Genomic DNA, 27,526 nt, shown 5'->3' with positions numbered 1-27,526 from the left:
TCTTTTTTACTTGTTTTATCATGACTGAAGCTGGACCGTTTTTTTCCCCCTTTCCTTTTTATGTAGGTTTGTATTTGATGTGTCTTTGTTTTGGCAGAGACTATCACATATTGTCTTCACTAAGTCTGCATTTCATTTATTATTTGGCCATTGCGGGGGAATAAGAATTCAAAAACAATATTCACTCTCCTTTAATCTCTGCTTTTCTCCAACTCCTGGAAATAAAAAAAAAAAAATAGCTGGCTCAACTTTCTTCACAAGGTCGCAAAGTAGTCGCGACTGAATGGCACAGTACACGCGCTTCACAACGCAACACAATGATGTCGATGCAGAGGTGGGTGATAATTCTCTGTGGGCTTGTGTAAGCCCTTTCACATTACAAACAGCATTCAGATTCACACAATGTGTTCTGGCGAGAAAACACTACAACTCTGTTTGTTTGCAAGAAAACTCAACACGGCACCAAACTTGAAAACACTCTGTATTAATAATTCACCAGAAGGATTGCGCTGCTTTTGCGGCCGTTAAAACTGCACACATAATAAATCATTCTCCTAGCACCCCTGCAAAGCGTGAAATGCATCCCTAATTACGCTGTCAGACATATAGCGCCTCAGTGCGCCTGTATTTGAATGTATTTAAATGACGTAATATGCAGACATTTGGCGCAAAATTGGCCCCTTTCTATGCAAATAAGCCTCATTGCAAAAACAGTACAATTCACAAAGATCAGCACCAATAACCACATGCAGCTATAGTGAAATTAGTAGGGAGGGGATGGTTCATTATATGTGAACTGGCCCGTCTACACACTTCTACATCACTGCACTAAGGTGATAACTACGACCACTGGAGGTCAGCAAGAACAAGGTGTTATGTAAGCTGGTGTTTAGTTCCTCTTTGGCATAACCTGTGGGTGGGCTGATAGAACAATCTATACTCTAAGAAAATATCTGTACATGTGTCGGAGATTTTAGAAAGCTACGGTTTGTATCATACATTTAAATCTGTGCTTGTATTGGTCCATTGTGGGCAATGTTGCAAAGTAATGAGCAGAACTTCTATATGGCAATGCTGGACTTTTATTTAACCATTTTTTATTTATTTGTTTTGCATCGCTTTAGTGATGTACCTTCACCTTGACTTGTCAGGTATATTGTTGGCTGAAGTAGAAAAAAACATTTCGGTCAAAAGGGAGTTGCCAGGGCTGAATTTCCAGTCGGTCCGTGCTGAGGTGCAAAACATTGCTGCAACAATCCGAAAAAGAGAAGCTTTGCTCCGTCTTTTAACTCCTTGGCACAAATGTCAAGCCCCGAGCCAGAAACCTTGGGTGTGTGTTGTTTGTTTTTTCATGCTGATTTGAAGTTCACATCAGAAGTAGCAAAATAAATCCACCTTTTATCATCTAAGGAATATTAGTGATGTACAGCGCTCTCTTTCTCCGGGTCAGATACTGCAGGAATAAAGCATTCTTTCCTAACTAGCAGGCTTGATTACTGCAAAAATTCTGTTTTTTTCTGGTCGACCAAAGAAACATCTCAGTTTTTAATTTTTTAATTCTTTAGTTCTTATGCTACGTTTACATGTGGCCGGCTATTTTCATAAATGGACATTTCAACCTCTCAGTTTTCAGAAAAGTGTTCGTTTATATGTACCCGTGTATATATGCCGTCAATGCAGTCAAGAGCACGCCAGACCTGTAGGTGGCAGTGTAACGAGAAGCTCACGTTAGCCAATCAGTATCCCGACAATAGCAACAACAGCAACCAATCACGTCCTCTTTCTCTCTCTCGGCTGCCTAAACCTCCGTTTGTCTCAGTTTACATGCAAACGAAGTTTTCCAAAATCTCCACTTTGGCCAGAGTTTTTAGAAATAATAGTTTTCTGTGATAAAAACTGGGTTTTCGTGTAAATGAGAGGCCAAACCGCAGGAAAATATCTGCGTCTTCCCTTCGTGTAAACGGGGCCTTAGATGTGTGCTGGCCTGTAAAATGAATTCTGTGAAGCCAAAGGTTAACTTCAGGTTACTAGAGAAATTATAATTTACATCACTCATTGTTCATGTGGATTAATGCAGTTCATGCTGACGTCCATTTAAATCAGCCGTCTCCACCCCTGCTCCTGGAGAGCTACTGCCCTGCATGTTTATCGTTCCCTCTCTACTCAAACACACCTGATCCTAATTATCACTCGTTATCGAGCCCTTGATGAGCTTCAGCTGCTTGTTAATCAGCAGATCATTCAAATCAGGTGTGTTCGAGTAGGGAGAGGGCAGTAGTTCCCCTGTATAGGGTTGGCTAAGGTTGGATTTTTACAATTCCGATGCTGAACCGGTACTTTTAAAACGATTCCGATTCCTAAACAGATTCTTGAAAAACTGAAAAATGACATCAAAGAAAGGCTTTTACATCCGTTTTGGTGAGCCCAGAGGGAAAATATGGCATTTCAAAAGAAGCCTACATTTACGGTAGCTCGCCAACGGTAGACTACAGAGAAAGTGTGATATTTTTACGTCCGTTTCGGAGCGACAGAGGGAAAATATTTCAGTCGACACATTAAGTGGAACCGAAATGAGGAACCGAAATTTGCGTTCTAATCCGGTCCGATTCCTACCGGTTGCGTAGGAATCAGTTCCATAGTAGAACCAGGTTTCGGTACCCAACCCTACCCCTGTAAATGTCTTACTTGTACCTAGTTGTACTGTGGCAACCAAAGCAGAATTCATCATAGACACTCCCAGGACACACACACACACACACACACACACACACACACACACACACACACACACACACACACACACACACACACACACACACACACACACACACACACACACACACACACACACACACCTCCGTCTTTGTGAATAACAAAAACACATGGAGTGCTGTGTATTTCTCCAGGGAGCCATCTTTGCATTGCAGTAGCATCAGTAATCAAGCTTTTACATTTTCTTGCTAGGTGTGGCCATTTTATTGCAAGCTAAAAGTGAGTTAGCAAACACAGCTGAGAGAAAATAAATCATGCATGGAGGGAACATGCGAAGAACAACATGAGTATGAAGAGTTTCATGAAGAAATTCACTGTAGCTGACTATTTCATACCTGAGGTGCACGTGTTTTGACTGCGTAATGAATTATTGAGTAATAATAACGTCGAAAATTGATGGTTTTGGACTCAAATTACTGGTGCTGCCTGAAAAAGGTCTTTGACTGAAAGCTCGCTAAAGGATTTCTGCACATATTTGAGAGTGCGGATGCTTTTCCATTGACTCAAATGAATGTACATTGGGTTACTCCAGCTAATGCAGAGCAGAGTCTCCAAATTGGCCCTCAGTCACCAAAGTTGTATTCAGAATGTAGCAACACGTGTGCAAGACCTGAAGCAAAGCAGGTATTGCACCTGTTTTTTTTTTTTTTTATAACGTCTCTTCACTTAATCCGTAATAGTTTAGAAGCACATCAAATATGACATGTAAAAATAATTCAGTGAACCGGCACATGAGTGCATCCGAGACAGGCTTTTAAGAAATGTCTAACTAAGAGCCGTGAGGAGGGAGATTTTAGTTTCTATTGATAAGGAAGCAGATTCTAGCGTGTGTGGACATGAAGTACATTTTAGTCTCTATAGATCTCATCTGTGGTACAGCCTTGACGAACAAAATGTGGAGAAAAAATGTTTTATCTGTGTATTCACCTTTAATCTCACTGAATCTTACTGAATGCCGTTTATTTATTTCACATTTCCCGCAGTGTTGATTTGATTTTTTTTTTTTTTGTCTCTGTACCATTTTGTTTTGCAATCTTCCATTAAAGCTCAAAGCCAGATTTTAACAGAGATGTAACAGCCACTCCTGTGCTCCTCCAACTTTAAAAAAGAAGCCCCACAAAAGGTACCGTTCTCAATCATTTTTCGCTCCACCTGCTGAAATGCACTGCATAAAACATCAAAGGGGTGAAAATGGACTGCTCAGGAACAAAGAGTAACGATTGCACTCACTCTATGTGATGGACGTTCTCTCCACCTTTCTGCCACACATAGGTCATGTTGGGGGGGTCAGCCACCGCCTGGCACTGGAGAAGTGCATTCTGGGACTTGTTGAGAGACGTGCTTTTGGGAGGGACGACGATAACAGGCGGACCTAGTGGGAGGCAGGTTACAAAAGGACATGGGTCACAAAAATTTACAAAAACAGCTGCAATCTATCGATTATTTTTTTAATCATTCGGTCTCTAAAATGTCAAAAATAATAGCTGAAATATTTCTCTAAAAGCCCTTTATCTGAAACACTGTTGCAGTTCAGAAAGCATCCGGAGCAATCACTATTTTACATGCAGAGAACACCGTATTTTCCGTGCAACAGATGGTCACTCACTCAAAAACATTTCACTCGTGTCAGAACTAAATAACCTTATTTTTGAGCGCATTACTGCCTTCACAATGTTAGTCCCATTATCGTTGCTTCAGTCTAATGTCTGAGGAACTGGCTCAGTGTGGCAGAAAACACTAAAATTGTTTTTCTTTGTCATTTCTGGTTGAGACTTCAACACCGTAAACCCAATAATAGAGTCCAATATCTTCTACACGCAACTGAATATAAACGATTTTACCTTGCCCCTACTGCATATATTATATGCAGTTAACAGAAATGGGGCTCATGGCCATTTAGCCATCAAGAAGAAATAGGAAGAAGATCTTGGTGAGAGCTGGGGAAAGATGTTGAAAGGCTCGCAATCCATTCTTACAAACACAAGACATTAATTCATCCAGCTTAATCTCTAACATCGTACTCATTAAATGGATGGTAAATGGACTAAATGTGATTTTATAGACTCCCGAGCACTCGCATCCACCCATTCGCGCACATTTATGCACGGATGGCAGATGTTGGCGTGTAAACCTGCTCATCAGGAGCCAGCGGTTAGGGGTTCAGCGTTTGGCCTTAAGGACACGTTGGAACTCTCTCTGGAAGAGCCGGGGCTCAAACCATGAACCTTGCGATTGCTATACCACCGCTGTGTGAAATGTGATGGAAGCCAGACTTTCGCGTTCAGACTGCCTGCGTCGGCTGTCTGACAAAAACGCAGGTCTTTAGGTCAGGTATTTATTTAAGATAATTTTTAGGCCTTCATTTTCACAGGACAGATGAAGACATGAAAGAGGAGAGAGAGAGAGAGAGAGAGAGAGGGGGAATGACATGCAGCAAAAGACCGCAGGTCGGAGTCGAACCCGCAGCCGCTGCTGTCGAGGAGTAAACCTCTATATATGTGCGCCTGCTCTACCAACTGAGCTAACCCGGCCACAGGTCTTTCAATTCATTTTGAATGAGGGTAGAGACAGACTCAACTTTTGGACTAATGCAACCCCACAACATGGTGTGGTGGCCAATCATGTAACCGGCGAATCAGATATCTCTCTCTCTCTCTCTCTCTCTCTCTCTCTCTCTCTCTCTCTCTCTCTCTCTCTCTCTCTCTCTCTCTCTCTCTCTCTCTCTCTCTCTCTCTCTCTCTCTCTCTCTCTCTCTCTCTCTCTCTCTCTCTCTCTCTCTCTCTCTCTCTCTCTCTCTCTAAAAGGAAGCTGCCTTCAAGTGCTGTCGAAAATGTCGAAATCTATAAACGATTTCTACTTGTGCTTTCTTGGGGGGGGGGGGTAAATCGCCAGATAGCTGTTTGGTGTGAATGCCATGTTACCCGCCACACAGGTAAATGCGATAAGTCGCACTGAAGCTTGAGGATGAACACATTCTGAAAATTCACTTGTTATAAGTTCTTGTGGCTTTTAAATAAGCCAAAATGAAAAAAAAAAAAAAATATAACTGGGAAACATCTATGTTTGAAAGGTTATGATGATTCTGTGCAATAATTTTGCACGTGAGGATGTACACAATGAGCATGTTGATACATGAGCGTTGGGAGCAACACAAACCGAGGAAGCCAGTGCCTCACTGGGTTAGGCAACAAGAAAAAGCACACTGTGTGAGACAATGAGCTGTGGATGTGAAAATTGCACACCGTGTTGAGAATCCGGATTTTCATTTGACAATACTTGCAACGGAGAAAAGCTGTCAAAGAAAACCTTTTCAAAAACAAAACAAAGAAAATAATAATGTAGTAATATGACACTTTCCTTGAGTCTGTGCTGTCAAATAAACCAATGTAATCTCCTTGGAAACTAATCGCATACAGCTACTACAACGTGGTGCTAAAATGTATCTCTTCCCTCTAGCGTGCCAAACACAAACACGTGTGCTATTTGCAAAGAGCTAATAAAGGCGCCGTGACATACATACCACATGTCCCATGTATAAATAACCACATGATCTCCGCAGCAGTTGTTACGGATTCGATTTATAACCTTAAAAAAAAAATGCTGGATGGATACATGCATGACTGACAGTTTAGAGGTTACTTAAGGCTTTTAGGCCGACTTCATCCAGATCAGCTATTAGTCTCCTGTAATCCATACATGTGGCAACGCTGCACATAAACACAGCCAAAGCTCGGATAATGTGACTAAGACTGAACAGTATTAAAAGGCAGTATGTGCTCATGATGATTATTATTTAAAATGCCACCGCTGCCATTCCAAAATGAAGTGAAACCACAGGGAGACATTATGCCAAAAACAAAAAATAAGTCCCCATGCGCCACGCTGCTGGTTCTCCGAGGAACATCAACAGTAGGTGTAAGAGTAGGAGTACAGGAAGAATACAGAAATAAATTCCACAATGTATTATGCAGTGCTGTGTCGGTGTAATCCTATGATACACAGTAGCATATTTACATGTTCTACATGTATTTGTCCTTACATTGGAGAGTTACCTTTGTAAATCTGTAGCCTGAAACCTTCTGGGAATCTGTCCATTTTGAAAACATTACAACTCATGTTATATATTTTTGACCTCATACCTCAAGAGAAATCTTTTTTTTTTTTTTTTTATTCAAACAGGAACATTTTTAGAAAATTTGTGCCAGATATATTTCATTTCACGCAGCTACAATAGCCTGACAAGCTCAAAAAAATTGTCACGTCTCTGAAACGCAGCCTTCAAATCGAGAAAAAAAACACAAGGCTATATCACGACAAAGAAACTCCCAAAATTCCCAGAGGAAGTCCTGTTTGATATCATGATAGCAATATTAGCTACACAGGCACAGAATAAGAGTTCAATTCAGTTTGAGTTTCTGTTACCACTCTGTCAAATGATGCAATAACGAGAAACAGAAATGTAAATTTCGGTGGCTCCCAGCCAGTCAGGCACACAGACATCACAGAGGCTGAAAGAACTGGCACACAGTCACGCAAAAAGAGACAAACAGACAGACCGAAATACAGACAGACAGAAAGACAGAAACTGACCTTTGATCTTCACTTTGGTTACGCGGGTCACGTTTCCCTCAGAATTGGAAGCGTGGCAGGTGTACTGTCCTGCTGACTGCATGCTCACTGCTCGCAGAGATAACGCTCCTTCCTGGTAAATATATGTCGGATCAAGTGAGAGGTGAATGGATGCAAATAATACATAGAGATCAATAGATAGGTATAGAATATATAGACAGACAGGTGCACATACAGTATACCGTACATGTAATAGATACAGAGTGGTAGATAAATAGATGTGGAATGTAACTCCTAAACTAAAGTACAATTTCAAAGTACTTGTACTACTACAGTTACATATTCATTTGCAGATTAAGATTTTAAATGTTTATTGTTACAGATTAAACCACTGTTTTCTGACGTTTTGAGGTCGTGGCCCCTTATGAAACGCAGTTTGTAGTTGGGGGTTCTTGTCACATTTCAGATTTCTATGAGTCGTTACTGTAGCAGTTCCACTGATTTCCACTCTACACTTTATTTAAATAACTGTTCAAGTTATTCAATATTTCAAAAAAAAAAAAAAAAAATAAATGATCAAAATTTTTAAAAACACTTTTTTCAATTGCTTGGATACAATACACATAAACCTAAGATCATTTGTGCATTTAACAAAAATCACCTGTTCAATTTGACACAACTTAACATCAAAGTACTACTATTTCAAAAGGCAATTCACACATTACATTTCAGATGATTGTCTATTCATTTCATTACAATCATCTAACTATCAATTGATACAACTGCTCAAAATGATAAGTAACTGTTGCATTACTCTTAATGCATAGTTGTATGGAAACAGACAAACAATATACCATGTTTAGATCATGAAAGTTTCAAGATAACGAGATTCATTGTCACCAATTAGCGTGGAGCATGAACCAATTAGACTACATTATCTATGGATGTAATATTTCATCATTCTTTACTGTAATGTACTACTGTTTCTATGGTCCCATGTACCACCTTTTCAGACTATTTACAGTATTGACAGTACTGCACTGTATCGATGCAGGCCCTTGGAACTGCTTGTCCAATTCTGCCAACTCATTACTGATGATTATATCTATCTATCTATCTATCTATCTATCTATCTATCTATCTATCTATCTATCTATCTATCTATCTATCTATCCATTTATATCACCTATTTTGTACTACAATATTTAATGATTGTACGAACAATGACACAGTGAATCTATGGGTAGCTTGTGTGTGGGTGATCTAAATTAACGTTTCAATGGTATTTCACAATCGATTAGTTTTTTGAACCAATGATTGTGCAAGTGCAAGATTTATTTAAAGATATGAATGCACAATGCAATGTTTTGAACATTTGACAGTCTGTGTTACAAGTGATGACTGTTTTGAGTTTTGTGGTAGGTAGGTAGGTAGCAAAGCCCGTCTACAGAAATCCTTTCCACTCCCTATTCAGCCCCATTGTACAGAGTTTGGTTGCAGTTCCAGAGTTCTACTGGGGGTGATCGCAGGCGAGTGCAAAATGAATGGGACTCTATGGAGCTAGACGGCTAAATCTGTCTCTTTCGCCTGACTGTCGAGAAATCTCAGATTGTAGTTTTTGCAAGTTCAACATGGATTATAGGTTGAAAATTGAATAAACGAGTACTAATGTCCGTTGGATTTCTTACAGGTTACGTCGTTGTTGCCCACAACACGCTAGCATTCTGCTAATGAATGCTGATTGGTCAGTGAAGGACTGATTACGACCAGAGATCCCGCTTGACGACATCTGAAGCGGAACCAGCATGTCAGAGTGAATATTTCGGCGTGGCCTTTAAAACATTAGCAATCGCCTTGTTGCACGTGTACTGACAGTGAGAGCCTAACCTGTCAGCTGTGCTGTCGATGCCTCGCGAGAGAAAAAGGAAGCGACTCAGAGCTTGCCGTAAAGCAGCATCTCCGGCCGTATGACGTGTAGGACGTCTGTACTGACATTTTAAAAAGGCTTTTTAGAACAAAAAAAGCCACTTTTAAACACAAATGTAACAACCAGCAGTGTGTATTATCTTAGCCTCCCCTTCCGAATGCAACATTGAAATTACCGGACAAAAAAGGTTATCCTGAGAAAAGTGGATTTTGAGGGGTATAGCTCCATAGAGTCCCATTCATTGTGAGCACCCCAAGTGGAACTCTGGTGTGGAGAGACAGAGAGAGACAGAGACACAGACACAGAAGAAAAAAAAAAAAAAAAAAAAAAAAAAAAAAAAAAAAAAAAAAAAAAAGAGAGAGAGAGAGAGAGAGACAGACACACACAATTGTATAAACATACCTGATAATTTATTCTTTGAATTACACTGCCATCTTTTAGCCAGGTGATGGTTGGAGTAGGGTTGCCATTAGCAACACAGGCAAGAGAGAGGTGACTTCCAACCAGAGCCTCCATTACAGCAGGCGGGGCTTGTGTGAAGGTGGGTGGAGCTATGGAACAAAACCTTAAGGTAAACATTTAACTCAAAATGCATCTATTCCATATCTATATATGGAGGAAACTACCTACAGGGTAAGATACACAACACACAAGTTTCTAGAACAATACACCTAACTAAAAAAAAAAAAAAAAATGTGGTTCTTGAAATAGAGGTCAATTTAGGTGAATAAGATCTGATGTCAGATATGGACACGGTCTACAGCAAAAGAGAAATCTAAAGCAAGATCCACACAGTCTTCAAAGCAGCAGCAATAAGAGAACAACTGCAAAGAGAAAAGCCAGACTGCCAGACAATAAGTCTTTTGTCTCCCTCGTCACATTTCTTTTTTAGCAACTTATACGCAGTATGACAGCAGCTCGGCCTTGTTTGTTAAACAGCATCAGCCTGTGTTCAGTTTACTGACACCAAGTTCCATTGTTATTTTACATACCGCGGTGAAAATGTCACTTACGCTGTTTTTTAGATCTGCTAGCATGAATGTTTTGCTGCCACTTAAAGTCTCAGATCCCATCAGAGCACATACAGACAGCCTTTTCTTTTGACGTCTAACTCCAAACATAAACTTGCAACTTCATCATTTTATTACAATTTCCTGGGACTCATACCCTTATTGTACTTTTGTAAAATAAATATCCAGAGAACTTTAGAGGATTACAGGTTGAGAGGTTTGTTTATTGTCTGTACACAGGAGGGACCTGGCGAAACTCTGGTCTATAATTAGAAAAAGACCTGCCAAATAGCCATTTACTCTCTCTAGTCCCTGATAAATGAGCTTTTGCATGTAAACAGAACTGGTTCTTTGAGCTCTGTATTTCCAGCCTGTGGAGGCCACTGACTATGCCTTATGTTGAGGTACAACAGTGCGAACAACAGCATGTGAAGAGCGTACCTGCAGGGTACGTCAGTGATGTTACATCCAAGGCCTCAAGTACACAGTCATCATCTATTATAATTCTTATCTCTAGACCGGCTCTGTGACTAAATCTGGGAAAGTGTCTCGCCTCGCTTTGATCTGCAGCGTGCACTGATACTTTGTTCTGTATGTCTGTGCGTAGAGTCATGGCAAAGGTTTTCCCAAATACGGATGAACTTCAAAGCACAAAAGAATAATGATTCGTATTTCATACTTAGATTTATTATTCAAAACCATCAATATGTATAATGATAACTCTAGTGTGTGAAGAAAGTCACAAGTTATCCAAATCCCCTGATCTGTTTAGAAAGTTTGACAAAAAAAAAAAACAGTTTAGAAATAGAGGTTTTTGAAAAAGTTTAAGTTTAAAACAAGGGTTAGGCAAGGCTATAAATATAGCAAACAGGCAGTGCTTTACAGGTAAAATGTAATGGAAGACAAGATGTGGGGAAGATGGTATGGAGGAGTTTTAGTTCAATAAGTTAACGGCATAATGAGGCTGAAAAACAGAACATCCGCATGTATTGAGAACACAGAGATTTGCATTATTTGGCCCAGATATGGACAGTTGCTAAAATCATGTCATTGTATAGGAAGTGACAAACTGAAATATAGGATCTTACTACATGATAACTGGATCAGAGTCTTGCACGGGTCCAGTTTTGCTAAAACCCACACCCACCCAAACCCTTTAAAGCCCAGTACTAGAACAGGCCTGTTACCCTCAATCATCTCAAAGTCAAATTTGGACCCGACCTGTTAATATAAGTATCGCGGCCGGACCAGTCACCCGTGAAGTTTTTGAAGCAGCGCAAACTGACACAAAGATAACTGATTTGGCGGTGATCATCTGTCCGCTAATCTCAACCAACTGCCCCGTTGCTATCAGTCCGCTGCATGCTCAGCACCGGAATGATGTTTTATCAAAACGTCCTCCACATATTTTGTCACTCTGTGTAATTTAGTTGTTGGATCAGGCGGAAGCTGCTGAGCATCCAAACTGCCACCAATGTCAATCAAGTCTTGTGCCAGTTTGTTTGAGAATAATAATAAACAATCATTTTTATTTCTGAATTCTTCAGAAAAAACAAAACATATTTTTGTTGTCACCTGCTGCCCGCAGGCATTTAGTCATGTCATTTAGGCATTTACTCATGCTCGTGATATTATATGAATATATATATATTTTTTACCAGCGGGTACTTGACCCTGTGCTGGACTCTGAACTGGACAATAAAGACTTTTAAGGAGTCTTGCCATCATCACAAAGGGGCCCGTGAAAGACCTACAGATAACGCTAACTAAACCCCACTTTCCTTTCTAGAAAGTGGGAAGAACACAACGTTGTGTGTGAGCTGCCGATGACTCAGCAGGTGTTGAAATAACACTACATGTATGAAACGGATAGCAGCGTAGGCTACAGCGCTATGACGTGCTTTAGCCAGTGGCGCACATTAGGAGCCGACAGTGGGTCTCCTAGCAACACCGGGCCTTAAGTGTCAGTCAAGCGACTGCCATGGGAAACACCCACCCAGAGGCTTGCAGCTTAGACAATGTTTCCACAAATACATATAGAAAATGTATTATATTCTTTTGAAAGATGGAAAATGTCAGTATATTTATAGTTTATATTTCCTTACACCAAAATAGAGGAGAATTCAAGTTTCATTTACACGTAAAGGGCCCATTCGATAACATTTTTGAACCTATAAATTACAAGTATATTTAATTGAAAGGTGCGACCGAATACAAATTAAGCATTTCTTTTCTAAAAAGGCCTTGTTTTTGCCAAACTTCTCATATAATAAATTTTGTCTAGAAACAAGCAGCCGTTTTTTATACTTTGTGTTACAGACATATTTCAGTTTGTAGCAAAAGGTATTGAGGTTCAATACCCAGCCCTATACACATGCCTACTTGAGGCTGGCCTTTCTCTGTTGTTTGTAGTTGAATTACCACTGAAGAGTAAGTGATCAATTCTGACTTCCTGCGTTTTGATTGGCACAGGCAATGGCCATCTTCTATATCCAGACCAAATGTGATTTATTGTTCCAACAGGTTTCGTGCTTTGTTTACATTGGGATCCTTGATTTTGTCCTATGAAGCAAGAGAAAAAACAACACCCACGCATGCATGCACGCACGCACGCAAACACCCACCCACACACACGCGTGCACACACACACACACACACACACCCTCACCGGTTACAGAAAGCTGAGTCCAGGTGCCATTTTGCAGCTCATCCGTGGGTTCATCCAGTAAGAGGATTCGACACTCGTACAAGCCCTGGTCACCCAGCTGCAGGTCGCCCAGCCTCAGGTCAGTGATTCGTACCAGAGACACCCGCCCTGCAAAAACACAGTGCAGGTAAACAGGTGAGGGGACAGGCGTGAAGGCCACGAGACAGACCAACTGCACATGATGATGATTTCACTTGTCATCTCCTAAGCCTGGGCTGTGTGAATCTTCGTTATACTGGAAAAGAACACGGTCCTCAAACGTGCCTGAAGGTTTGTCGCACACACAAACACCTAGCGCATGCGCGCACACACACACACACACACACGAAATGTGATCTCCTGGTTGCCAGGTGACGGCTCCCTCGAGCTGAAGCGCAGCTCGCAGCATCAACTCTTTATCTGTCCCAGTCTGCAGCCCACATCTTTCTGCTGTCCTTCGAGTTTTTCAAACTTTATCAGACAGGCAATTGTGCAGCGACCTAACAGCACGGAACAGCCTGGCTGAAGAGAAACTGTCAATGAAAGCATTATTGAGGGCACACAATCTTCTCTCTGCACCATCCCAGAAATAAAAACAGGAAGACGGCAAACACAGTGCAGCGTGGAAGCCTCAGTGCCACTGGGATGACGGGATGTGTGGCGATGGTAATTATTAACAGAGGCTCTGATTTCTGGTGACTGTGGCAGGGTGGGACAGTCAAAACGAACCAGGAAGTTGGAGTTAGGTATGTTGGCAGCGATAACACACCTTATTTACTTTCCAAGCTGCCAAAGGGGACTAAATCCACAGGGGAGAAGAGGGAAGGGAGGGTTAAAGTAGAGCTAAAAACACATCAGCAAACATTCGGGGGGGGATTAGTGCATTTCAAAATCCAAACTTTGACCCCTGGCAGTTCCCCCCCCCTCCCCCTCCCCTTCTCATGTTTACTGGCTCAGTGTGATATAGGTCAGTATAGCACCTCAGAAAAAAAGGTTGTGCTGAGGCAGGGATGGTGTGGAAAACGTGACTGGGAGTCGTCTGATAAAGAAGGGTGGAGGTGAACTACAGAGCAGGACCCAACGCCATAACTGCTGCCACATGAAAAATGCATGATTGCGAGTGGCTTGAATGCGATGTATATTGAGTGGGAGAGGGAGAGCAGAGAAAGAAACAGGGAAATTTAGATTATGTATCTGTCTACGTCTCTGTGTTTGCGCTGTGCATGCCTAAGAGTGTAGAAACAAGTGCATACATGCATTCAACACATGCTTCGCCGTGTTCCTCGGTGTTCAAACAACTCACGATTGTAGTTAACTTATGCAAATGTAGCTTTGAATTGTTGCTGTAAGTAAAACACTGTTTCCCTATTCTCTTTCAATCCAAACTCACTCCTAGTCAAAAATCATAAAAATAGAGCGGTAGTTCTTGGAATAATTTATATTTTTTCCCTTAATCAATTAATCAAATTGCTCCTAACGATCACAAACACAATGTAATCATTCAAAACCATTATTTTGCACATTTGGCAAGTAAACTCTTATTTGATCTTGTGTTCTGAATGAAAAAAGAAAGTTCAAAACGGGAAAGTATTAAAGGTAAATTTCACAGTTCAAGGTGTTTTCACTTTTGATTTGTTTAACCGTTTCACTTTTTTTAAGTTCAATAAATGCAACATCTTTCAAAAAGTCAATGAATAATCGTGTTAAATAATCGTGATTATTATTTTTCTTTCCATAATCGAGCAGCCCTATGTTGTATGTTGTTTTTGTTTGCAATATTGATTGTAATGTATTGCAGAATTTGTTGCAGCACTGCAAATGGTATTACTAACTAGTATTGTATTTCCATTTATGTATTTAGTTGATTTTAAATTCACCCTTGTATCGTTTATTTCCACATATCATTTGCACATCAGTGTTGGACCTCACAACCTCTGCAAAACAAGTGGAGGCTTTAATAGCAGCATGTTAATGGCCATGGTTTTGTAATGAGGTGGTTTTAGCCAAATAGTGTATTTGTATTTAATAAAACTGATCTGAGGACCCCTGTAGAAATAGTTATTGCCATTGAGAGTTTAAATACAAAACAATTACTCTCCTACGCTTGATTTTCTCCAACCTAAGTTATCAAACACCCTAACAGATGTGCTGCTTCAAAATGTTGTAAAATAACAAAAAGCTCTGCTGAAACAGAGACTAGAACCGTTCCATATATGATGACGCAGGTAACCAAATAGGGGTGAAAAACATACCGACAATAGGTAGAAGATAGAAGCCCCACCCCCACCAATAACACACTCCTCCTCTGCCACTCACTTTTGGAACAGTCCACGCTAAACAATATAATTTAATTCTCACACACACACATCCACATTGACACACACACACACACACACACACACACACCCACATTGACACACACACACACACACACATCCCCCACACACACACATCCCCCCAACAACACACACACACATCCCCACACACACACACACATCCCCACACACACACACACACACACACACACAAAAAGGCGTTGTACCTCAATACACTCTCAGGTGACAGAGAAACACAAAACCATTCAGCGCTGAGACGAAATACAACTCTTTACAAATGAAAAGCTTCAGTCTGCAGACTCTGCTGGTTTTGAAGTATATTAGAATATTAAATGCGGGGGTCATCATCTTCCTTTCAAAAAGAAAATTAAAACTAATCTGCATTCAACTGAAATGTGAATTTCTAACCTGTGTGTGAAGTCATTTGACAGCATTTTGAAAGGAGATCCTTTACTGAATCTTTGAAAAACACATCTTAAAACTAATTTTGGGTATAAAAAAGAAAGCTGTCACCCATTCTGCGTTGATAAAAGGTTTATTGTACTAAATTACCCAGAAGTCTTAGAATGCACAGGAAGTGAACAGTGTTTGGCACGACGAGTGGGTAGCCTACATGTGTTGACGAGGCTGTTAAAGTAATAAAGAGTTCTCATAAGTAAGCATGCTGCCGCGCCCAGTTTGTCGTACATAAGGAACAAACGTAACATGGTGTCAGAAGAGGGATTGTCGCTGCAAGAAGAAGCGGAGTTCTTAGCAAAAGAGGCTAACGCTAGCAACGGGTGATCGCTCATCAAGCGGAGAGAAAAAAAACATGGATAAGCTAAGTCGACCGACACCTATGCAGCTAACGGGAAATCTGGCTGACAACTGGAAAAGGTTTAAGCAGAGATTCAACATATATATGGCTCTAAGTGGATGTGGTGAGGAAGACGACAAGATAAAAGGGTCAATCTTTCTGCACGTCATAGGTGAGGATGCGATAGATAGATAGATAGATAGATAGATAGATAGATAGATAGATAGATAGATAGATAGATAGATAGATAGATAGATAGATAGATAGATTTTAGGTTTTGATCAGTATTTAGCTAAGCTGCACACGCTGAGTAAGACGTGAATTTGGAAATTTGAGAGACTCGCTAATCAGAGATAAAATCGTCTGTGGCATAGCTGATAATGGACCCAGAGAAAGACTACTGCAGGAGCAAGACCTGTCATTAAACAAAACAGTGCAGAGCAGCAGAAACCACATGTGCTCAAGCCAAGGAGTCGTGCAAGGAAGAGACAGTAGTGCATGCTACAAAGACAGGAGAACACAGCGGGAACATATTTTCAGTTGGGGGTGCTGACAAATTTTCGAGAGTGGCATTTTCAGCCAAAGTCCACCACCACACACCACACTATCCATCACAACGCTCCACAAGCGGAAAAACAAAAACAAGAATGAAATCCAAAATCCAAGACAGGGCAAAACTAGACACGGGTAACGCAGGATATAGGGACAAAGCTACGAAGAAATCCAAAATGCGCTTTCGTGCCATGTTATACGCATGCTAACTTGTGTACGGTTGACCCGACGGGAAAGTTTCCACAACTATCTTCACTCATGAATGACTGTCAGAGGCGCGCGGCTCACCTCGCTCTTGGCAAAATTGGCAGATTCATTCTGATCCAATTATGCGTTTATCCCTTACCAACCAAATTTTTAAATCAAATGACATGTTATTGTAATGAAAGGGAATAGGTTAATATAAATAATCAATTCATTAAAATAAATGTATGCAATTTTTTAATTATGGTTGTAGTTTGTCTACCTTTCGCTAAGGGGGTGCTGCAGCACAATCCGCACACCCTAGTTCCCGCGGCCATGGGAGAACAGCGCTTTAAACGCCCAAATAAATACAAGTCACAAAGAGAGACTAAAACAGACTTTATGTGTGGAAATGTGATTGCCACAAACCAAGGTCGTGTCCAGCATATGTCCAGCAGTGTCATACCTGCGGGAAAAATAACCACTTCTCAAAATGCTGCAAAGCGGAGGCCTTTAAGAAAAAGAAGGTGCATGCAGTTGAAGAGGAACCTGAGGAGCCCTTTGTGGATGCTGTGCATATAAATGAGGCTAAAAAAGGAAGAATGGATAGTGCCATTGACTGTTAACAGGACTATCATCCCATTCAAACTGGACACGGGATCCTCTGTGGATGAGTATAAGAAACACTCACAGTGAAGAGCAAAATATTCCCTGTGAAAACAAAAGTGAGTGGCTACACAGGAGAAAAAGTGCCAGTCAAAGGAGGCTGGCATTGCAACATTCCAAATAAAGAAATGCTGTGGATAGTTGATATGATTTACGAGCCAATATTGGGATTACAAGCATGCGAACGGCTGAACCTTGTAAAATGACTTTTTGCAGTCTCATCCCAACCTGCTAACGATCACGATTCACTCATGAAGGAATACAGTGACTGTTTCTACCAGGGGAGGACAAAATACAAGTTGAGGAGAATGTGACTCCAGTAGTTCATCAATGCAGAAAAATACCATTCAAGCTGAGGGGAAAACTCACAGAGGAGTTTAATAGAATGGAGAAATTAGGAGTGATAAAGAAAATCAATGAACCTACAGCATGGGTACTGGTACTGGTCGCTGTGGAAAAGCCCAACGGAAAGCTGAGAACCTGTTTGGATCCAAGGGATCTAAACAAAGCAGTCAAGCGGGAACACTTTAAGTTGCCGACAAGGGACGAGATCATGGCACAGTTTGGTGGAGCCAAGTGGTTTAGTAAACTGGACGCGTCGTCAGGGTTCTGGCAAATGAAACTAGACGAGGAGGGCTCAATGCTATGTACTTTCAACACGCCGGAGGGAAGTACAGGTTTTTACGTCTACCATACGGGATCCTATCAGCGCCAGAAGTCTACCACAAGAAAATACGCATGATCTTTGAACACATACCAGGGGCCACATTTATAAAACCTGTTACACAAGAAAAAGTTGCGTAAAAGTCAGGATTTATAAAGAATTTCCAATGCGTAAAAATGTGCCCAGTTTTCCGCAACCTATTGACCACACGTGTGATCGTGCGCAACGCTCCCACGGTTTTGTAGACTGCATTTTAGTGACCTCCAACGGTAACACCAAATATCACATGGATAAAGTACTCTGGATACATAGCACACAGCCTGCATGTGAGCACACTGTTATTTTTCGTAACAATCAATTAGGTCTATCCATGAATTATAACAATGGATATTTATATCCAACAAATAAATCTATGTATTTGTGGTGTTCGGGTCTGTGGGACCAGTTTTCAATGTTTGCTAAAAGAAACATTATGCTATTTATTATTTATTCTACCTAAAACTCATTGGCCTTGGCTCATTTTCTGTGAAGAACATAAAAAATAACTTATTTTCAATGACTGCACGAGGTACACCCCCCGCCCTCCCCCCTACACATAACTATTACATATGAGGTGTTCGGGTCTACTGGACCCGAGTGTAATAATTGTAGGTGCTATGAAACTTAACTGTGTCCTCCTCCTAACTGGGCCTGCTGTGTGTGTGTGTGTGTGTGTGTGTGTGTGTGTGTGTGTGTGTGTGTGTGTGTGTGTGTGTGTGTGTGTGTGTGTGTGTTGTCTTTCTGCACCTGCTATTCCCACACAGTAACAAAATTGTTACATTTCAAAAAAAATCGTGTTTCTATATTATTTTTTTTTTTTTTTTTTATAATTGAATCTCCTCGTTTTCTCACAAAAAACGAAAATGATCATATGACCATAAATGTGATCTCACAGGGGTAAATGGCAAATATGAACCATAAATGACGTATATATATATATCATTGGTAATTGAGCTAAATCTAAAAAAGTATTAAGGCCGTGTAAAAAAAAATGAACACCACATCGATCTCACAATCACTGAATGGTGTTTTTTCCCCATTTTTCCGTTTCATGATTGGTCATCAGGGGCTCCTTTACAAGGCTGCTATTCATGGATTGATTAACATGGACCTTATTAGGACAAATATGGGACGACCTTGGGAGGAGCGTGAGGCTCGTGCACGACCGCATAAGGTTAACGCACGTTCAAATTTATAACGAGAAGAGTGCGTACCGGTGTGCGCCGCAGGTGTTATGAATCAGAATTTTGTTTTTGCATACGAAAATTCTGACTTTTTAGCAGCCGAAATCTTTCAGAATAGAATCCACGCAGAGTTTTATGAATGAGGCCCCAGGAGGGTCGAAACCATGATGGATGACATCATTGTATTGGGGTCCAGTCGAGAAGAACATGATGAGCCACTGAGACAGGTGCTCGACCTGACACGGCAAGTAAACTTAAAAGTTAAACAAAGACAAGTGCCTGTTTGGAGTGAAGTCATTGACATTTGTGGGGGATGTAGTCTCTGAGGCAGGGATTAGTCCAGACCCAAGGAAAACGTCAGCCATCGAGAACATGGAATGTCCCAAAAATAAGGATGATGTCAGAAGGTTTCTAGGTATGGTCACTTACCTTGCAAAGTTCATACCTCAGCTGTCAACAATCAGCGCCACTCAGATGTCTCCTAGAGGAAAAAAAACTGAATGGCCATGGTCACATGAACAGGAAGACCGTTTTAAAAATCAGATGTGCTTATGTGCTTAAGTTTTATGACCCAGAAAAGAGCACACGGATATCAGCTGACGCGTCACAGTATGGACTAGGGGCAGTATGGCTACAGCTGCATGACAAAGACTGGCAACCTGTTGCCTACGCGTACAGAGTCTTGACATCAGCTGAGACAAGATACGCTCAAATCGAGAAAGAGCTATTAGCCAGCACTCTACGGATGTGAAAGATTCCAACAGTATGTATATGGTCAAGCTTTTTAGAGGTGGAAACAGACCATAAGCCCCTGGTGGCAATCATGTCAAAGCCACTCAACGACTGTCCTAGGAGGATACAACGCATGATGATAAGGCTGCAAAAATACAACGTGAATATGACCTACACACCAGGCAAGTACATGTTCGCTGCAGACACGCTTTCTTGTGCAGTTGACAAAAATGACAGTGCAGATGAAACGACACAAATTCAGGCTTATGTGGACAGGATAGTTTCCTCCCTTCCTGTTTCTGAAGAGAGAACAGAGCAGATCAGGAAAGAGACAGAGACTGATCAGACCATGAGAACACTAAAAGAGACAATACAAAGAGGATGGCCTGAACAAAGACAAACATGTCCAGCTGCAATACAGGACTACTGGATGTGTAGAACAGAACTCACTGTTGTGGATGGCATCATATTCAAAGGGAACAAGTTTGTCATTCCACCTGCAATGCGACAGGAAATTTTACTAAAGATACATGAAGGACATTTGGGAGAAGAAAAATGCAAACGGAGGGCACGCAAAGTCATGTATTGGCCAAGAATAAACACAGATATTAGCCGTACTACAGCTTCTTGTGAAATAGGTCTCACATACAGACCCAAAGTAGTCCCAAATGAACTGATAATGGACCACAGTTTTCAAGCTGTGAGTTTGATGCATTCACTAAAGAGTGGGGTTTTCGCCACAACACGTCAAGCCCAAACTACCCCAGGTCAAATGGACTTGCAGAGAGTGCAGTTAAGATCATCAAAGGACTAATTAAAATTTTTTTTTTAAAAAGTACACAACGGAAAAGAGGATTTTCACAAGTTTATTGATCTACTGGGCACACCACTGCAAAATGGCCTGTCACCAGCCCAGATGTTGATGGGACGTCGCATTCGCACTAATCTGCCCATGCACGACAACCTGCTAAAACCAAAAGGGAACAGTCAAGGTGACACAAGCAAAAGAAAAGGAGAAAGTAAAACAGAAAGAAAGGCATGACAAAAGTGCAAAACACCTGCCGTACCTGAAGCCAGGGGGACAGAGTCCCCCTTCTGGACTACTTGACAGGAATGTGGACACAGCAGGGACTTGTACAGCAGGAGGTTGCACCTTGTTCTTACCTCATCCAGACAGATCGCGGAGCGGCCTCGCGTGGACATCCGTCTACAAACTAACAGCTCAGAGACTGACACACAGCTACCAGAGGTGACAAACAAAGTAACAAGGACTGTCAAAGTTCCCTGAATACCACTGACCCTGGTCAAACTGTCCCCAGTTCACCAGCTGTGAAACACAGACCCAGCAGGATGGTTAAACCACCTGAGAGACTGATAGAAACCTGCTGGAAAAAAAAAAAAAAAAAGTATCTTACTGTAGTTATGGCAGTATAATTAATGTTTGGTTATGAATATTTTATATTGAGAAAACCAAGTTTGATGCTAATGGTTAAGCTAAAGAAGAAATGAAACAAATGTGGTTTATTTGTTGTTTCGTGGTAATGCACTAAACAGATCTTATTTTTTTATGAATTTGTTTAGAAAGAAAATGCTTTACTTTTAAGAAGGAAGGGAGATGTGTTGATAAAGGTTTATTGTACTACATTACCCAGAAGTCTTAGCATGCACAGGAAGCGAACGGTGTTTGGCGCGACGAGGCTGTTAATGTAATAAAGAGTTCTCATAAGTAAGCATGCTGCCGCGCCCAGTTTGTCGTACATAAGGAACAAACGTAACACATTCGTTGCCTACAAAGCAGCTCTAGACTTTATACTTGACATCACTAGTGTCAGACTTCTGACTCTCTGGTTTCGAGAGAGTAACTCAAGTTCACAAATACTGATTAAACTTTCCTAGGCCATGGAAATAACATATTGGAATTCTTAATTTAGGTGGTGTTCCTTGGTAACTACTGTTTTTTTTAACCTGGATATTGACTGATGGGAACAACAATCTTTGACATTGGTCCAGTATTAAGCGAGATCGCTGCTGTTGGCAACGGCGAAACAAGCTACGATTCAAGGTAATAGGGCAATCGTGCAGCTTGTATTTACCTTCACAAAAGTGCCCGTTTTGCCGCCGACAGGCTCAGATTAATATTCTAAGTGTCTGACAACATTATGGAAAGGATTTCTAAGGAGGTTGACCTTTCTGTTAAAGCGTAAGATCCTTTTTTTAAACATAAAAACATCCTCGAAAATTGCGTTTGCTAAAGCCACCAGACTCCACTGCAAAATATACACAGGGTATATACAGAAATCCTGGAGATAAATGCAATACCTTTTAATAACATTTTTAATACCTTCTCAATATTTTTTAAAACCAACACGCCATTGAGTTGCAGGTTTATACGGCAACACATTTCTAACCATTTAACAGAGAAAAAAATAAAAAAAAATAAAATAAAATACACCCTCTAGGCCAGTGTTTCTCAAATGGGGGGTACGTGTCCCCCTATAGGGGTACTTTGGACGACTGCAGGGGGTACGTGAGATATTTCACAAAATGTTTAATAGTTACAAGGCTGTTGTCCAGAACATTGTTCCTCTTTATGTAGACTTTTTTTTTTCCTACCAGAAATGTGACATTTGTGTCGCCTTCTTTGGACCTAATCTTGCCTTCCTTCCTTCTACTTTTTACAAGTTTCTCGCTTTTTTCTTCTTATGTCACTGTTTTTGAAGTTTTTGATACCATTTTGATCTATTCTTGCCTTACTTACTTCCTTCTTTGTACCATCTTTTTCCAAGTTTTTGTCTCTTTTTCTCATATAAATGTTTGTTTTTTTAATTACAAGGCTGTTTGGTAAATCTATCGCTGACATCGCTGTACTGTTCCTGTTTATATACACTTTTTTTCTACCGAAAATGATCAGCGCTGGTCAGGGGTTACTTGGCTTAAAGAAACAATTCCAAAGGGGTACATTATTGAAAAAAGTTTGAGAACCACTGCTCTAGGCCAATAGAACAACGCAGATAGGGAAAGTCAACAGAATAGATTAGACTCACTGACTTTGGATACATCTTGCAACCCTAACCCATCTTGCATTCATTTCACCTTTAGAATAAAATTAATAGATTAAATAAAATGATAAATTAAAGCAGTTCAAAGAAACAAGCATTCACTGATGCCATTATAACCACTTAAAACTAACTGAACCTTCTTCTGTATGTACAGACACGCAAATAATACACATAGAAAATATTCCATGAGGCAAGTGAAATACAAGAAAACAGACATACAGACACGCATGTCATTCTAACCATTTGAAACTAAATGAACCTGTGATCTCATGGTAAGTGCTTCAATTGAAGTGCTTTTTCTTCCCCACTAGGGGTGCATACCGCTCAAAACCAACATGAAAAACGTAGCTAATGTTCATTCAACGTTCTGTTTTGTTGTTAAACTGTGTGTAAAATGAGCGGTGACTTTAATCACCGGTTTCAGGTAACGGCACCGTCTATTTGCTGGATGGTTTTAAGCCAACGGTCAGTAGCTAACGTTAGCAGATAAGCCCATTGACAGCGACATTATTGTTCATATTTTGGCACAATCAATGTTTCTGACCGTAGTAGTAGTGGTAATAGTGACTGAAAGTGTGATGTGAGATGCTAAAAAGAATCTACACGCTGGTTTCAGGTAACGTTACTTTTTGACGTTCAACACCCCCACCCCCGCTACTGAAAACAATTCTAGAGGAAACACTGTCAACCATCACAGCATCTACATCGAGAGCTAGGAGTAGATAGATTTTTTCAGAACTTGTTCAAATAAATTATTTACGTAAAAGCAATGACACTTCCACACTGTTAGGAGAATGCACTGATATCGGTAACACTTTTACTGTCCCTATACAATATTTTCTTACCATGCTGAGATGCCACCTGCTTGCCCTGGAGGAATGTTTGCACTATACTCCTCATCTGTGCGATGCACCACTCAGGATCTCTGTTCATCTGTGCGGGATACAAACAACTTGAAAACAAAGAAGAGCTGCTGCTGCTGGCTAACAGTGGTCTTTGGAATCGGCTTTGGCCGCAACTCTGGAAGACTTGGAGTTAAGCTTTTCTTTGAGAAAAGAACAAAGAACGGCACTGAAGTCATTCTTTAAAAAGACAGATGTGCCCGGAGTTTTGCCGACCCGATACGGCAAAAGTTGAATCTATTAACTAGCTCCGCTATCTTCTTCGTTGCTCTGCCTGGTTGTAGCGTGCAGAGGGAATTTGAAAGATCCCGCCCCTCGGATTGAGCCCTACCAATGGGGAGTTCACAGACCCAACATCTTGATGTGGGTCTGGCTTGGCAGGCTAAAATAAGTTATCACCCGATGTGAGATAGGATATAATATCAAACTAACTTTACAAGATCAACTTAAATAGACATAATAAAACAAATAGACCACTCATAGTTTGCAAAAAAATCATACGGATACCTTTTAATACCTTTTAATGGCCTTAATTTTTACTAATTTGATTAACTACCTTTTTAATACTTAAAACCGCGCGGACACCCTGTATACAGTCATTTTAGCATCATAAAATATACTTCATTCAAAGTCGAAAAAACTAAATAAAACTATGAAAAGCCGTTTTGGGTTGTCTTTCCACTTTTCCAACCACCACAACTCTAGTTTTGGTTGATATAAACACACAGTTTAACGATTTACATGTGAATTAAAAAAAAAAAAAAAGGTTTTAAAAAGGTCTCTCTCTGTAGTGATGTTGTCAGACACTTAGATCAATAATCTCAGCCTTTTAGTGGCAAAAACAGCACTTTGGGCACATTGCAGCCCGGTCTTTGGCTGCCGGTCACAGCTTTCATGCTTTCAAGATTGTTGTTCCCATCAGTCACTTAGACACAAAAACATAGGAAAGTAGGGTCCAGGTTGAAAAAAACGGTAGTCACCCTTTAATGTTGTTAATTACTCTGTACCGCTTCCATTTCTATGTTATTAGCGCTTTACTAGTGCTGTCTTTACTAGATTGTATTCCTGTATTTGGGTTTTCTATTGTCCATTTTATGTAAAAACACTGAGAATTGTGAAGCGGATCATGCTTTGATGTGCAAAACTACTTATACACTAAATGACAAACAGAATCAACTATTCTTTTGAAATGAAAACAGGTTCGTGATGCTGCATAAAGCTCACTGAGAAGCAGGCCCCTCTAATGGCAAAAGGAACACTGTATTTTTTTCCTCAGTTTTATTCAGAGTGAATGATGCACGTGCCAGAGATATTGATTTCCTTTCTCCCAAAATGGATATGTAACAATTTGGAAATTAAGTCTTTTTAAGTGACAAAAAAATCTTTTGGAGAACCATCTAGAAAGTGACTTGTTCGGTTTGGACAGGGCTCTGTATGGAAAATGATTTCAATTCAATACCTCTTTGTGCGACACCGACGTTTATGTCCCTGGGAATGGGATATCCACGGGCAGGAAGCCCACATCGTCTCCGAGCGATGTCGTCAGTGCATGGCAAGACGCACGGAGGCATTCAGGTTTCGGTTAGAAAAAGGAAGCAGATAAGGTTTCACTCCTCGCTGCTTGTTGCTTTATCAAGCCCCCCGCTGTGTGGTGGTGATCCAATTTGAACGGAGAGCAAAAGCTACTCGCTTCTGTAACGTAACACGAGCGATCCAAATGCAAATGCTCATGTTTGTCCATGTGGGAAAGGAAGCATATCAGCCATGTTAACGGTGTGTAATGTGTTACGAACGCACACACCCTCTGCTCGTGCTGATTGTGATGGGATGTGCATGGGCAGAGCTTGCAAACAGCGCCTTTATACAGCTGTATTTACGTTTTTTTACAGAGTCAGCAGCTGTATGTGTTGAGGGACTTTCGGTCCTGTTCACAGAGCAGACACTAATCCTTTGATCTTTACCGTTCTATTACAACAAATACGTGTAAACCCTTTTAGCTCTTAACACTCCCAAAGGAACAATCTAATGGATCTCACACTGTCAAACACAAAGCACATTAATGGATGAAGTGGCCTGAAATCAGAAAAGTTTGATTTTTATCCTTTTAAAAAAAAAAAAGGTGACAAAGAGGGAGGACGGGATGAAAAAAAAGAAAAAAAGAAGAGCCTCCACATAGTGAATCACTTGGTTAACTTGGGCAGCCATAAGAATCACGACAGCTTAACAACAGTGGGACTCTGGGACCTAAAGCCAAACGGTTAAGACACCCGAGAACATTCGTAGCCCGAGGAGGTGAAATCCACACCGCTCGATCCATCTCTAAAGGGTGAGTTTCCCATGCTGCACCTGTTACTCCCACACCAGCCAGTACCTGCGAGAAATGCCGAGCGCAGCATCAGATTGGACGAAGCAACTTTTTCAAATCCTTTTGTATCCGTTGAAGAACAGCAGCTTTCGGTTTGTCACCGGAGAGGCATGTGATTAGCATACCTGTCCTTTTCAAACTAGGTGCTTTTTCGGTGCAGGATGCTTTACGGTTGAGTGAAGTGTACAAGAAGTGCATTCACAGGCCAAAGGGTAGGCAAATTTTTGTTTGTTTTTTAACCACGAGCATATTGCCCCGCTGCTTCTGAAACTTACAGTGTAATGAAGTGTGACATCAGTGTATGTTGAAGGATCGTCTTCACAGTCCGTGACAAAAGGCTACTGACTTTTATGAGCCCGGGCTGGAATTAAAGCCTGCCCTGCTCACACTTACGATAATTCATCAGCCAAGGTTCACCCTGACTTTATTGCTATGTAAATGTCTGTATCGTATTTCCTGCTCGAGTTGGGTGAGGGAGTGGCATTCCACTCAAATGAGAAAGACGAACCTTGGCTCAGCTGAAAGCAATTTTGGATCCTTAGACAAACACATACCTTAATGGAATGATTACTGCTATTTACTGTATGTCAGTATAACCAATGAATCTGCGATACCAAAACGTTTTCTAAATTGTACTCCTATAGTGGCCTTAAGGATAAAGCTGGGAATAATCTATACTTTCATTATTGTCAACAGATCCTAAAAGCAACAATGAATTGACACTGTCATGAACACATGACACTGTCATAAACACATGACACTGTCATAACACATGAACCCTAACTTGTCATGACAAAAACCGCATGACACTTAATGACAGAAGCGCCATGTCATAAACGTTTATGACTTGTTTATGTTTATGACCCGTTCATGACAGGGTCATGTCACTGTTATGTAGATACTTTCAAGCAAAGTGTAACTCGCATTTTCTATTTAGTCAAAGTCTGATATAGGTTTTTCCTTTGTGCCATAGAGCGCCATTGTTGATCAAAAACTATTAAAAATGTGTTAATGAGCCACACTGTTGCAGCGCAGCTAAAAGTAAACTCTAACAAACAGACATTACTTCTGTTTAAAAGGTGCT

At 40.8% G+C, this 27,526-nt stretch overlaps 1 protein-coding gene across 1 annotated transcript in view; it reads right to left on the bottom strand.

Moving 5' to 3' along the window:
* The window catches only part of igsf9a (immunoglobulin superfamily, member 9a), an 80,866-nt gene that overhangs the window by 34,630 nt on the left and 18,710 nt on the right, over nt 1–27,526 (bottom strand). The window contains 4 exon segments of the mRNA XM_039780455.1: nt 4,003–4,144; nt 7,363–7,474; nt 9,671–9,819; nt 12,947–13,093. Coding sequence (XP_039636389.1) covers nt 4,003–4,144; nt 7,363–7,474; nt 9,671–9,819; nt 12,947–13,093 — 550 coding nt within the window.

Source organism: Perca fluviatilis, chromosome 17, assembly GCF_010015445.1.
Source record: "Perca fluviatilis chromosome 17, GENO_Pfluv_1.0, whole genome shotgun sequence".
Taxonomy (NCBI): domain Eukaryota; kingdom Metazoa; phylum Chordata; class Actinopteri; order Perciformes; family Percidae; genus Perca; species Perca fluviatilis.
Note: the sequence above shows the minus strand (reverse complement) of the source record. Positions and strands in the feature narration are given on the sequence as shown.